Consider the following 15,599-nt stretch of genomic DNA (forward strand, 5'->3'; position numbering starts at 1 on the left):
TACGGGTAGTATTTTTCTTGTATTTGTGACAATATAAATATGAGCATATGTTGTTACTTTCACCATATTGAATAAGTTACATAAAAGTTAGGGTTTAGTTGAGTTTGAGTTATTTGTGATATTGCTAAGGGGTCCCCTACCCTAACACCACCCCCCAGTGGACCACAGAGGCTAAAGAGACTATCATTGACCTCAAACATGACTTGTCCTCCGCTACTTGACTATTAGCTGACCTTTTTCTTAGATGTTTCTGAAAGTGATAGTATGACTAACACAGTCCTTTTTCAGAAACAGAAGGGGGTGAGTGAGGGTGGATACAGACTCCTTGGAACAAAATCGACAATAATCCGACTCTGACACATTCCATAGTTTTAACGTTTTTCCCGTGGGTAAGAAGTTATAACTAATTTTCATTTGAAAATAACAATTTTACACATCGATAGTAGTTTAGTAGATCAAATTTAGAATATGGAGGAGGTGAGGGTGAACCATGTATAGTCTTTGATTTCACTGATATGATCAATACGGTACAAGGGAAAAGGTACGTACTGACTTGTGTTGACAATCACAGTGGTTGGCCGGAAGCAACAACAACCTCAAAAGAGGATGCAATATCAGTAATTAAATGACTTGTGAATGACCTAGAACCCCGACATGGTTTCCCCAAAAAGATTAGGTCAGACAACGGCAACCATTTAAAAAAAAAAACAAAAAAAAACCTCACTTAGCCTTGGTCGAAAAGGCTTTCGGACTAGAACACAGGTTTGGGGTACCATCCTGAGTCCCAAGATAAGGTTGAAAGGATGGACCAGAATATTAAAAACTAATTGGCTAAAATCTGTGCACAGACCAAATTTAATTGGATTGACATGTTGCAATTAGCGTTAATGATCATTCGAAGGTCCGTGAATAAAACTGTTTTACCGCCCTTTGAGTTTTTCATCCTATGAGCTGCATACAGGTCAGCCATTCACAGGACCAGCAGCCGCCATGGAAGGAGGACTCAGCGTAAAACCAAAATGGTATTTTACACAAAAAATGCAGAATTTGTGTGCCAGTTCTTCTGTACAGATACGAGGATGACAGCCCGCCACTCCAGATTCCCTTCCGGCCGCTGAGAGGGTCAAGATCTAGGTCATCAAACGCAAGTGGACGGAGCCCAGGTGGTCCCTTCAAGGTCGTGGAACGGACGTCTCACGCCCTTCGACTAGCTGGTAAAGGGGACACCTGGTACCACCTCTCCCTCTGCACTCCTGCTGAAGAACCTGACAGATCACCAGCGGATGTCATTGCTGACATAGCCACATCATCTGCCCCACTCGACCCCCTAGCAGTGCCTTTTGAGCCTGAGGCAGCTGAAGAAGAACGGGAGCAGAAAACGACTCATTTTTAGTGTGTGTGTTAACGAAGTAACACACATAAGGGGTGACCGTGCTAGTAACCTCTCCCCCTCTAGGTCATAGAAGAGCGAGGCTTTAATTACACACACATAATCTTACAGCCCAGAAGACGACGCTGAGAGAGAGATTTTCTACCTATATTACTCTTTTTAACTTCTATATTGTATATCCTTATTTGAGACCAGCCTTTATACTCGAAGTTATCCAATTTCTCTTGCTTGTTTTCAGCATAACTATCTGTGTCGTTATATTAAGTGAAAAGTTTGATGTTTATCCCCGTTTCGTTACCTGAATTACTCTGATTTTGATAGACGAAAGGCAGGGTTACACCCGGTAGTGTTCCCTGACGGACTGGTGCTTGGGCGTGTTCTACTGTTTTTGTGTCTCAGTTCATCCTTCCTGACGACAGTGACTGACAAGTGTCTAAGAACAAACAGCGGACTTTAAATAGACTGGATCAAAGGGGATAGCAAGACTTATTTTTTGACCTGTGCAGTGTGATTAATTACGGGGTACACAATAGCTATTACCGTGGTAATAACCTCTATATTTGTGACGACTCAACCCTGAACCATTGGTGTCGGATGCAGACAACATACGCTGGTAAGTGGTGCCCATCGTCCCTTTTATGTTGTTTTGGGGGTTGACCTGACTGATACAGACTCTAAAGGAATTATTAAAATTAATGTCCTTGAGAGGGCGTTAACTACCTCTACACCCTCTGTAGCACCTAAAGTACCACCCCACCTTGGTGGTGTTTCAAAGGCTCTCACATCTGTGCGTGCTAATGACATCACCACCGAAGGCCTGGTAACTTTGACCTTAGGAGCGGGTACAGGTAAACCTGTGGCTCAGGTGGATGCCAAAACCTGGGTGACTGTGTTGCTTGTTCCGCCGGACGTCCTTTTCCCCACACTTACCCCGCCCCTTTTAAGTTGACTGACATAAATGGCTCAAACTGTCTTATTTCCTTGTTCTCTGAACCCACGCCACCAGGGTGCGATTTGTTGGCTAGTGTGTACCCTCCTGTTGACAATTCCACCCGACTTCTTCCATTTGTGGCCCAAAAGCTGAATTACACGTGTTTTCAATTCAAAGGACCCTCTTCGTCCCCCAACAAATTGGGTGATATTAACCCTTCCTGGTGCACCACACTGATAGATGGCTCAAGGATAGGCCCTTGGGCACGAGCTGACTTATTCTGGTATTGTGGGGAGCACAGATTGTACATTAGAATCCCAAAGTCATCCGTAGGGCTTTGTGCTATGGTTAGACTGGTGACCCCACTCACCCTAGTGGGTACCAAATTAACTCCCCTTGTAACTCCTGTCTCAGCGGCCTCTCTAACTTCTCGCCGACGCCGCCATGTTTTATCTCGAAGGAGTGTAAAGGGCTCCTTTGATCTGATGAGAAACCCTGATGGTGTTTACTTTGATGCAATTGGACAACCAAGAGGGGTCCCCTCACAACACAAATTGTGGTGTGAATCCTGTGCAGGTTTCGAGAACCTTCCTATCATTGGTGCTATTTTCCCTGTGACTGCTACTAAAAATGTTGAACGCATTAACTATGTTTTTTATAATCTGTTGAGACTGACCAACCTGACTCGTGACGCCGTTGAGGGACTTGCTGAACAACTTGCCCCGACCTCTCTCATGGCCATCCAGAACCGCATAGCCCTTGACCGCATCCTAGCCAAGGAAGAAGGCGTGTGTGCAATGTTTGGTGACCAATGCTGTACCTTCATTCCTAACAACACTGCACCAGATGGCTCAGTTCAGAGGGCCTTAGAGGGCCTCCAGGCCCTGTCTAAGGAACTTACTGAAGTTTCAGGGGTCTCTGACCCCTTTAAAGATTGGCTCCAAAGCACATTTGGCAGGTGGACTGACCTAATTAAGTCTGTCCTGGTCTCCATTGGAGTTTTCTTGGCCATTATAGCCTCTTGCGGTTGCTTTATCGCCCCTTGTGCTAAGTCTCTATGCACCCGCATCATTGTTAGAGCTGTAGAAGGTCAACCCCACCCTGTTTCTGGGCTCGTTATGTCTTTGAAGGGGGTCAAGCAAAATGGAGACTTTCGAGAATTGTTGATTTCCTTCCCTGACCATGACGACATTGACGTGGACTCCCTCCATCTGTCATCCATGTAAATATGCTGTTGTTTTATTGCTAGCTTGCTCAAAGAAAAAAAAAAAACTACAGCACCTACTTTAATGTGGGGCGTGCTTTAGAGGTGTTGCTCTCGTAGGAGAGATCTTTTGGATAAGATCTGAAGGGGGATTGTAGATAATGCATATGTTTAAGAGCTATTTCTTTATTCATAATCATGTTTGAATCAGCTCATTTCTTTCCTTAATTTTACTCTGTATACTAGTTTCTCTTTGTCTTCAGATTGCCTGGTTAGATAGGGTCGTAAACCATCAGGAATGTGAACACAACCCCCAAGTCTCTCTTCTTATCAGTGTTGGGGGGAGGGGAAAGGCGGGCTTTCTTTGTGTGAAAAGAGTTGCTTTTGGCCTGTGGAATGCCAGATCAACTTGGGCTACGCATTTGGATGTGTTGTTCGAGGCTGGTCTCTATTCTCAAATATTTGACAATAAAATTAGAAAATTCCTATTCTGTGATTGGTGTATATTCGAGATCAGTTTATGTGTCATCTAAGTAACTTGGGACTGACCAGCGTTTTACATCCCACTTGGAGGAACATCTGGTCAAACGCAACAATATATATATATATATATATATATATATATATATATATATATATATATATATATATATATATATATATATATATATATATATATATATATATATATATATATTTTATATATATATATATATATATATATATATATATATATATATATATATATATATATATATATATATATATATATATATGAAATACTTGACTTGGTGAATTCTAGCTGTAAATATACTCCTCCCCTCTTAACCACGCCCCAACCACGCCCCCGCCCCGACCACGCCCCCACCCCCCACCTCCCGAAATCGGAGGTCTCAAGGTTGGCAAGTATGGTCCACGTTAATCAATTCATGGTACAAATATATACTATCATCATAATACAGTCATCACACAAAATAATCATCAGAGTATATACATTTAATTATTTACATTATTTATAGTCCGGGGGGTGGGATGTGGAGGGGGGGCGGGGGGGGGTCGTACTATACATGTATACATATATGTTTTCTCAGTTCTAACATGAAATATCTTGTCTTTGCAGTCTATTCAATCGAATATAAGTTGAATAGGATTTGCAAATCATTGTATTCTGTTTTTATTTACCATTTACACAACGTGCCAACTTCACTGGTTTGGGGTTTTGTAAATGAGCATAATCAACCAACAGATCAGGTTGTGTTAATTAATGAGTAATGACCATACTAATATGTGGAACAGCTCCTAATGAATCTCAATATAATACAACATATCATAAATCATTATCGTCTGAAAACACCAACTTTCAGTGTTTGTATGACACAAGCGAGTGAACAGCAGGACTACACGTCCCATGATGCAACGCGGTGCGACTGAGAGGAAGTACTTCCGGGGTCAAAGGTGACGCCGCGAACATGTGTGAAGTTACGGAGTAGCAGGGACTCCTTTTGCGCGTTTTTTTTTAAACCAGGTAATAATGAGAGCGAGGGTGCGTTTAACATTAACGTTACTGTTGTCAGCTATGAGAACATTATGTCTGTGAATGCGTGCAAACAAGAGCTTATCCCGCTCATTTATCGCCATTTGAAGGAGTATGGTTTCCAATCCGCTGCTACAGAACTGCTGAGGCACAACACACAGGTAAACACACAGGCACAACACATAGGTAAACACACAGACACAACACACAGGCACAACACATAGGTAAACACACAGACACAACACACAGGTAAACACACAGGCACAACACACAGGTAAACACACAGACACAACACACAGGCACAACACACAGACACAACACACAGGCACAACACACAGGTGAACACACAGACACAACACACAGGTAAACACACAGGCACAACACATAGGTAAAAACACAGACACAACACACAGGCACAACACACAGGCACAACACACAGGTAAACACACAGACACAACACACAGGCACAACACACAGGCACAACACACAGGCACAACACACAGGTAAACACACAGACACAACACACAGACACAACACACAGGTAAACACACAGGCACAACACACAGGTAAACACACAGGCACAACACACAGACACAACACACAGGTAAACACACAGGCACAACACACAGACACAACACACAGGTAAACACACAGGCACAACACACAGGTAAACACACAGGCACAACACACAGGTAAACACACAGGCACAACACACAGACACAACACACAGGTAAACACACAGGCACAACACACAGACACAACACAGGTAAACACACAGGCACAACACACAGGTAAACACACAGGCACAACACACAGGTAAACACACAGGCACAACACACTAACAATAATAATACTTGTAAGCTGACATTATTGGACGGGAATGCCTCCAACAGTACAGTACTTGTATTGATATATATAACAGTTTTAGTGCAGGGCACTGCGTGTACTTTGTTTACCTATATGACTATTTACTACACGTGCAATTAAGACTACAGTATACTACTACTAATGACACCGATTGATACAAAGGTAGTCTTGTCTTGAACTGTTAACCACACAAGGGTTAACCCTTGTGTGGTTAAATTCCGTGGTCCCACACAGTTCGGGTCTGTGGGACCCGTTTTCATTTTTTATTAAAAGAAAAATGATACAATTCATTAATTTTTCAAACTGAGACTCACTGACTTTGGCTCATTTTCTGTGAAGAACATATATCAGAATACATATTTAATGACCACACACCATACACACCGCTCCTACACATTTCTATTACATATAAGATGTCCAGGTCCACTGGACCCGGGGCTAATAGAGGTGTGGAAATTGATGGTCTGTGTACCACACACACACACACACACACAGCAGGCCTAGACAGGAGGAGGACAGAGTGTAGGTAAACAGAACATCAGAGGGTCAAATGTGCGAGAAAATGAGAGCAGACAGTGTTGACAAACAATGTTGCAACCTTGTGTGGGAACCGCAGGTGCAGAAACACAAAAGAAGAATCCTTGTGGGATGCAGAAACTGGCAGAGAAATTTTATGTGCAACGTTCATATTGTTGTTACTCAGCTGATGGACCCGTTGTATTTTGTGGCTTTTAATGCCTCACAATCAAACACTTTTATGTTAAAATACTGAACAGATGTTTATTGGGATAAGGTAAACATCTGTTCAGTAAACAGATGTTTATTGGGATAAGGTAAACATCTGTTCAGTATTTTAACATAAAAGTGTTTGATTGTGAGGCATTAAAAGCCACAAAATGCAACGGGTCCATCAGACCCACAAACGCTGGCTGAGTAACAACAATGAACATTACACAAGGGTTCAAAACGCTGCAACTGTCTTACAGTGTTGTGTGGAAGGAGATTCGACGTCATCTGCATCCTTACAAGAAATTTACAGTTCCTGGTTAAAGTGAGTATCTACTTGGTTATGGTTTATTTGTTTCAGACATGCTCAACTGGTTACATTGAAGGACACCACAATTCAACACACAGTACAGGCCAAAAGTTTGGACACACCTTCTCCTCATTCAATGTGTTTTCTTTATTTTCATGACTATTTACATTGTAGATGGGCAGCACGGTGGAACAGGGGTTAGTGCATGTGCCTCACAATACAAAGGTCCTGAGTTCAATCCCGGGCTTGGGATCTTTCTGTGTGGAGTTTGCATGTTCTCCCCGTGACTGCGTAGGTTCCCTCCGGGTACTCCCGCTTCCTCCCACCTCCAAAGACATGCACCCAGGGATAGGCCCCTCCCACCTCCAAAGACATGCACCTGGGGATAGGCCCCTCCCACCTCCAAAGACATGCACCTGGGTGTGGCAAGGCCCTGGTGTGTGAATGTGAGTGTGAATGTTGTCGGTCTATCTGTGTTGGCCCCGCGATGAGGTGGCGACTTGTCCAGGGTGTACCCCGCCTTCCGCCTGAATGCAGCTCAAATAGGCTCCAGCACTCCCCGCCACCCCAAAAGGGACAAACGGTAGAAAATGGATGGATGGATTGTCACTGAAGGCATCAAAACTCTGAATGAACACATGTTTGAGTTTGAGTTCATTTGGAACATGCAAGCATACAACATGATGCGTCACAATTTCCAGTTTCTCTATTCAACATGTTCGAAAAGGAGTAGGAAGAAGCAAAGCTTATTTAATCCCACCCCTTTTCTTTTACATAACAGTTGCTAAAACTTTTATTCACTTCCTGTTCTCAATTTATTCACAATATACTCTATAAATAATCACAATGAAAATAAATAAATAATACTCGGTGAAGTAAGTTATAGTTCATATAGAGAGATTAGTAAGATTATCCTGAAAATAAATGGTTGGCAGAAATAAATTCAGAATGTTTATCATGGTTCTTCTTCTTTGTACTTTGTAAACACTTTAAGTTTGAAGAGTTTCTTGAAGTGTATCATATTAGTACATTGTTTGCTTTGCTTAATCCATTCCATCATTTAATTCCACATACTGATATACTGAAGGTCTTAAATGTTGTACGTGCCTACAAATGTTTTAAATTACAATTTTCTCTAAGATTATATTTCTCCTCTTTTTTTGAGAAGAATTGTCGTACATTCATGGCTAGCAGGTTATAGTTTGCTTTGTGCATAATTTTAGCTGTTTGCAAATTCACTATGTTGTGGAATTTCAGTATTTTTGATTCAATAAATAAAGAGTTTGTATGTTCTCTATATCCAACATTATGTATTATTCTAATTAATCTTTTTTGTAACACCGTTAGTGAATGAAGCGCACATTTGTAGTTATTTCCCCATATTTCTACACAATAAGTCAGATATGTAACACTAGCGAGCAGTAGAGAATATGAAGTGATTTTTGGTCTATAACATGTTTTGCTTTATTCATTATTGACGTGTTACTTGCAACTTTATGTTGTATATATTTTACATGAGATTCCCAGTTCAATTCATCATCAATCATTATACCTAGACATTTGGTTTCATTTACTCTTTCAGTTTCTATTCCGTTTATTTGTCAATTTCTATTTCCGTCTATATGTGGAGTTATGTACTTAACCAAAAAAAAGGTGAAATAACTGAAAACATGTTTTATATTCTAGTTTCTTCAAAATAGCCACCCTTTGCTCTGATTACTGCTTTGCACATTCTTGGCATTCTCTCCATATGCTTCAAGCGCACCTGTGAAGTGAAAACCATTTCAGAATCAGAATAGTTTTTATTGCCATTGTTTGAGAACGGGTTCACAAACTAGGAATTTTACTTGGCATAATCGTGCAACATAAAACATACCGTAATTTCCGGACTATAAGCCGCACCTGACTATAAGCCGCACCAGCTAAATTTAGGGGAAAATACAGATTGCTCCATATATAAGCCGCACCCGACTATAAGCCGCAGGGTTTTGATGTGTAATTAGCCTAGTATATAGGGGTTCCTGCTACCACGGAGGGGATTGTCGGGACAGAGATGACTGTTTGGGAACGTAAAGCGTCCCATTTATTAACAATAAATCTTTCAATCATTCAATCAAACTTTCACGTCTTTGACATGGCGAACAGCATTCATGCAGAGTACAAATAATACAACGGTGCAAAGTAATACAAAGTGCTCGCCTGTACGTTATCAAAATAACCAGCCTACCGGTATATGAAAAGTCAGTCTTTAATCATTGTGTCATCGTCTTCCTCCTGCGTACTAAAACCACCCAAATCCTCTTCGTCGGTGTCGGAGAAGAACAGGCCGTAAATAAGCCGCACCCTTGTATAAGCCGCAGGGACCAGAACGAGGGGAAAAAGTAGCGGCTTATAGTCCGGAAATTACGGTATATAACACAGAATAGAATAACTTGAGCTGTAACTGAGCTATCAGATCTTGTTATTGTTCAAGTGCCTGATGGCCGAGGGGAAAAAAACTGTTCAGGTGGCTGGAGGTGTGGGTCTGGATGGACCATAGTCTCCTGCCTGAGGGGAAAGGGGAGAATAGTTTGTGTCCAGGGTGAGAAGAGTCAGCTGTGATCCGACCCCCCCTGGTCCTGGAGGAGAACAGGTCCTGGAGGGATGGGAGTTTGCAGCCAATAACCTTCTCAATAACTTTCAGGTGACTACCTCTTGAAGCTCATGGAGAGAATGCCAAGAGTGTACAAAGTACATAGTAATCAGAACAAAGCGTGGCTATTTTGAAGAAACTAGAATATAAAACATCTATCCATTTTCTACCGCTTGTCCCTTTCGGGGTCGCGGGGGGGTGCTGCAGCCTATCTCAGTTGCATTCGGGCGGAAGACGGGGTACACCCTGGACAAGTCACTACCTCATCGCAGGGCCAACACAAATAGACAGACAACATTCACACTCTGTTTTCAGTTATTTCACCTTTTTTTGTTAAGTACATAACTCCACATGTGTTCATTCGTAGTTTTGATGCCTTCAGTGACAATCGACAATGTAAATAGTCATGAAAATAAAGAAAACACATTGAATGAGAAGGTGTGTCCAAACTTTTGGCCTGTACTGTATATGAAAATGAGTAGTAAGAAGCAGAGCTTTTCTAATTTTACTCTTTCTTCACAATCTATAAATTAATTTATATCATAAGAATAGAACAGAAAGTGTAGCAATGATTGATAAAAGACAATGTGTTAAAAAAAAATACAATACTAATTAGCAAATATGAGTTTAAAACAGAGGGGGGGGAAACATACAATATAGAGCTCATGAAATGTTGATGAAAAAATCAAGAAAAATAGTTGCTAAAGGAAGATATATATATTAGGCGTGTAACGTAAAGGATATATAGTAGGGGTGTAACAATGGATTGGATTGATCAATTTATATTCCTGAATTTCGAGTACAGTACAGGCCTTTCAGGTGATTACCTCTTGAAGCTCATCGAGAGAATGCCAAGAGTGTGCAAAAAATAGGAATATATATTGTTTTCAATCAATACAAAATAATTACTGTGCTAGAGTAAAGACATTAGAAGATACAATCTGGAGACAAATTTTGCACACAAATAAATACTAGCTGTAGATTAAGCAGTAACATATTAGTTATTTATTCATCAAGGAATAAAATGTATTGCCAATTTTTGTTCAATTTGGCATCATTTAGTGATCAGGTTATTAAAAAAAAAAAGTTTAATACCGTTTTAGGGAATATTACGTGTTCCAATTTTTTGCAGGCACTCAAAGAACAGACACTCCAGGTCTAATGGAGGTGCATCAACCCCAGTTTCAGCTAAAGGTAAATGTATTACATTCAAAATACAACAAAATACATCAGTAAGAAAACAGTGTTTGGTTGTGGCATTTCTGACATATTTGTCTTCTCTTTCCATCCCCACAATATAGTTGCTTCCAAAAAGGAGAACAAATCTGCAAAGAAATTGCAAAAACAGAAAGTGAGTTTGTACATGACGCTGAAAAATGCTTTGCTTATTTGCGAGCCAGAGTGCTGACCTGTTGTCTTTGCAGTCTGTTGCACCAAAAAGGAGCAAAAAAGATGAAAAGGTGTCAGAAAGTGCCATACCAGCGAAGAAGCAACAAACGGTGGTGGCTGCTTGTCAAGATGATTCTGGCTCTGACAGTAGTTTGGACGTAGAGAAATGGAAGAAAATGCTTCTACAGATGACAGGTACTGTGTGTGTGTGTGTGTGCGTGTGTGTGTGTGTGTGTGTGTGTGTGTGTGTGTGTGTGTGTGTGTGTGTGTGTGTGTGTGTGTGTGTGTGTGTGTGTGTGTGTGCGTGTGTGTGCAAGCCGTCTGCGTTGTCTTGTGGGTCGGATGCACTCAAAAAACTGTCAAAATGATCTTTTATTGGCTTTATGTTTGCCAGTCTGTCTATTTATTATAAATACCGCAAAGAACATTGCTTTTTTTTTTTAGATCCATTTTTGCTTGTTTTAAAAATGCAGGGACAGTTTTTAGGACCATTGATACTAGGTTTTTGAATGTTTCCTAGAGAAAAAAATGTCGCACTGTATGTCTTGAACTTGCTTTAATGAACAAAATGTTGACTCAAAAAATAATGAAGTTATGCAGGAACAGCAGCTTTCAGCTAAACATCAACTTTTTATTTACAATTCTGCATGATACTCGTACTTGATCATGTCTCTGCTTGTACTTTAGTCTATACTTCTGGTTCCAAAGTTTTCTATGTATTAGTACTCTACAAGTACCAACACAGAAAACTTCTTATTTTTATCATTAATGCTGCTAAATGTGAAGGGATGCCAAACGGATTTTTACTGTTCTAGTAATGGTGGCATTTAGGTTCTCTTCCACTCTCTTTTTGTTCTTCTTTATCATTTATTTTACTGTATTCTAAAACATATTTAGTTCCATGGACTGTTTGGGTTGTCTCCTCTCATCCGATTGGTCAGATCTACACTACCGTTCAAAAGTTTGGGGTCACCCAAAAAATGTTGTGGAATAGCCTTCATTTCTAAGAACAAGAATAGACTGTCGAGTTTCAGATGAAAGTTCTCTTTTTCTGGCCATTTTGAGCGTTTAGTTGACCCCACAAATGTGATGCTCCAGAAACTCAATCTGCTCAAAGGAAGGTCAGTTTTGTAGCTTTTGTAACGAGCTAAAGTGTTTTCAGATGTGTGAACATGATTGCACAAGGGTTTTCTAATCATCAATTAGCCTTCTGAGCCAATGAGCAAACACATTGTACCATTAGAACACTGGAGTGATAGTTGCTGGAAATGGGCCTCTATACACCTATGTAGATATTGCACCAAAAAGCAGACATTTGCAGCTAGAATAGTCATTTACCACATTAGCAATGTATAGAGTGTATTTCTTTCAAGTTAAGACTAGTTTAAAGTTATCTTCATTGAAAAGTACAGTGCTTTTCCTTCAAAAATAAGGACATTTACATGTGACCCCAAACTTTTGAACGGTATTGTAAGTCTATGAGCACAAACTGATGAAGCCTACTCCAAGACAAACCAAACAGTCAAGTCGCGATCGATTAAATGTCTTCAGATGACAATGACCTGGATGAAGGAGAACATTCATAGAGTTATTTAGTCAGTGTTTCCCACACATTCATTTATTTGTGGCGGCACGCCACGAAATAATTAAGGCCGCCACAATTTTTTTTTTTTTTTTTTTTTTGTCCTGTCCAGCTTCTTAGGCAAATCATATAGTTGATGTAGATGCCCATCTGGGCTGTTCAGATTTACTTTACAAAAGAGAAGTGTAGGATCAAGATTTTTGGAGCTCTTTGTTCAGTGGATCAGATGTTTGATGAAGCTATGTGTCTATCTACCACCACTACTGTTTTCTGTTTATTTGTTACTGACTGTGGCTGGACACCTCTGCCTCTGTTTCACTTTATGTTGCTGGTAAATAATATGGTTGTAGTAGTAGGCTAAAGTTAAATTATTTAGTATGCACTAATTAAAGGGGTAGATCTTTAAGAGACATTTTAGCGTTTATATTTTTATAAGATATATTTTTTGTAAGAACCACAATTAATAAATATATTTCAGTGAATAACTTATTGTTCAAATCTGTATATAAATATGTACATAAAGTGTTGTAATTATATTGTAAAATGGATGGATGGATGGACGTTTAAAACAAAACTGTTATTATTAATTAGTAAGTATACATTTTTTGAGCCTTTTTAGAGAAAATCATATCATTGTAGTAAATTATGCAAATTACTCGATGGTGTCATGGTGGTCACGCCCATGGTCACGCCCCCACCGCCACAGGTATCTTGGCAGTTTATGGGAAACACTGTTAGTGTCATGTTTTGTCTTACTTGAATTCACACAAGCTATATTATCTTTTCCGCAGAGGTTGATGCAGCCAAGATAGATATCATCAACTCTTTGGACTCTTCTGCACCGAAAAAGAGAGTTAGGAAATCTCGGGCTAAGCCTAAAACTGACATGCCTGTTAAAGAGCCAGCTAAAAAGAAGAGCAAGGAGAAAGCAGTGACACAGAAACAATCTAAGTCAAATCTACAAAAGAAGACCTCACCTTTGACCTCCTTGGCTTCCTTGAGCATGGCACAAAATCTGATATCATCAGAAGATGCGACAGCTGCGGCTTCATCTATCAAGGATAAACCTGTGGAGGACGTAGCAAGCTGTGATAAAAAGATAGTAGTAGACGAAGTGGGGAAGAGAAAAGAAATGAAGACTAAGAAAAAGAGAAAGGAGCCTGATAAAGGACTTGATATTTTAGAGCCCATTTTAAAAGACAAGAAATCCAAGAAGAAGAAGAAGAAGGAGGAGGTAGGTGATAGCAAGGAAGCTTCTGAGCTTAACTCCAAGGAGAAGAAAGCCAAGAAGACGAAAAAGAAACTTGACGGTGTGAAAATCTGTGAGCAGGACAATCCAGATGGGACTGACGATGACAAGGAGGCAAGCAGGAACGCGGAGCTGGCTCCAAGTGTGGACAGTTCAAGTGCTGATGTGAGGGAAAACAAATCAAAGAAGAATAAGAGTCGTCATGTGGAGGCAAATTCTGAGCAGACTGATGACCAAACGGTGAAGAAAAAAGACAAATCTTCTCCTGATGAGGATCCAATGGTTAAGACTGGAAAAGAGAACGGAAGCACTGAAGAAAGAGGAGAGCCCAACCCGGAAGTCAAGAGGAAGAAGAAAAAGGAGGAAATGGGTGATGGTGAGGGAACTTCTCAACTTTCAGTCAAGAAGAAGAAATCCCACAAGAAGAAGAAAACAGACGAGGAAAGAATCTGTGAGCAGGAAACTCCAGAGCGGACTGACGACGACAAGGAGATGGCTTTAAGTGTGGACAGTTCAAGTGCTGATGTGAGGGGAAATAAATCAAAGGAAAAGAAGAAGAGAAAGAGTCATCATGTGGAAAAAAATACTCCGCAGACAGATGACCAAACACTGAAGAAAAAAGACACATCTTCTAATGAGGATCCATTGGCTAAAAATGAAAAAGCGATTGGAATCAGTGAAGAAACATCAGAACCCAACACAGAAGAGCTCACAGTTAAAGTGAAAAAGTCCCACAAGAAGAGAAGGAAAACGGACGATGTAAGAATCTCCGAGCAGGAAAATCCAGAGCGGACTGACGACGACAAGGAGGCAAGCAGGAGCGAGGAGATGGCTCTAAGTGTGGACAGTCCAAGTGCTGATGTGAGGGGAAATCAATCCAAGAAAAGGAAGAAAAAGAGTCATCATGTGGAGGAAAATCCTCAGCAGACAGAGAAGAAAAAAGACAAATCTTTTCCTGATGAGGATCCAGTGGATGAAAAAGAGAACGAAAGCAGTGAAGAAACAGGAGAGCCCAACACAGAAGTCAAGAAGAAGAAGAAGAAGAAAAAACTCTGGTTTATCGATACACAGCCTCTGTTGACCCTGGACACGCTACAACTTCCGTCTGTGAAAAAGCAAAGTAAGTCTTTAGTTGAATAGAATGAGTGCTTCTAATGTTCCAGTGTGATGTTTTGTCATCTTTTGTGTCTGCAGAGAAAAGGAAACCGGATTCAGAAGAGTTCCCAGCAACACCTACATGGTCACATGACAAACCCCAGCAGCCAGCCTGACACATCGCCCATCCAGAGTCAAGTCACGTGTCATATTCATTTTTAATGGAGCAAGCTAAGTACTCCAGATGTGGGATAGTACTGACAATCTGGAAGATTAAACACCACCATTTTATTGAGAGAGAAAAATATGAATGTTTACTTTAGGCACATATTGGTCAGCTTTTACACACGTGATGTTTACAAATGTCATGCTGTTGCACCGCGAGATTTGGCAGTCCCATTCAGGGTCAGAAAGTGTTTTGTAATATCTTCATTTGTTTTTAATGTTGTCTAAAACCGCTGTGCTTCTTGCCACCCAAAATACGGACTCATGGACAAAAACACAACACTGATAAGCAGTTTTATAATGAAAATAATTTTAATTTTAATTTTAAATATTAATTTGCTGTTGTTGGTCAGCTGCACCTCTTGTAGAATCTACTTTTATACAAATAAAAACATGTTTTTACTAAGGTATTTTAAGTGGTGACGAGTCTGTATTTGATATTGTACCGCTAGGTGGTGCTGTGAT

General features: G+C 40.4%; 1 protein-coding gene across 1 annotated transcript; it reads left to right on the plus strand.

Moving 5' to 3' along the window:
* Positions 1–4,937: 4,937 nt before the first annotated feature.
* Positions 4,938–15,544, plus strand: tcof1 (treacle ribosome biogenesis factor 1). The gene is made up of 7 exons (XM_062045961.1): positions 4,938–5,220; positions 6,913–6,977; positions 10,727–10,788; positions 10,896–10,945; positions 11,019–11,178; positions 13,357–14,934; positions 15,009–15,544. The coding sequence occupies exons 1-7, from the start codon at positions 5,113–5,115 to the stop codon at positions 15,083–15,085; spliced, it is 2,100 nt and encodes a 699-aa protein (XP_061901945.1). The 5' UTR covers positions 4,938–5,112; the 3' UTR covers positions 15,086–15,544.
* Positions 15,545–15,599: the final 55 nt, after the last annotated feature.

Source organism: Entelurus aequoreus, linkage group LG04, assembly GCF_033978785.1.
Source record: "Entelurus aequoreus isolate RoL-2023_Sb linkage group LG04, RoL_Eaeq_v1.1, whole genome shotgun sequence".
In the NCBI taxonomy this organism is placed as follows: Eukaryota; Metazoa; Chordata; class Actinopteri; order Syngnathiformes; family Syngnathidae; genus Entelurus; species Entelurus aequoreus.

Bases quoted from the DNA above. Each gene is read 5' to 3' on its own strand.
- tcof1 (XM_062045961.1), top strand. From the start codon at position 5,113: ATGTCTGTGAATGCGTGCAAACAAGAGCTTATCCCGCTCATTTATCGC. The intron at 10,946-11,018 runs GTGAGTTTGTAC...TTGTCTTTGCAG, and splicing joins AGAAATTGCAAAAACAGAAA to TCTGTTGCACCAAAAAGGAG. The intron at 11,179-13,356 runs GTACTGTGTGTG...TCTTTTCCGCAG, and splicing joins AATGCTTCTACAGATGACAG to AGGTTGATGCAGCCAAGATA.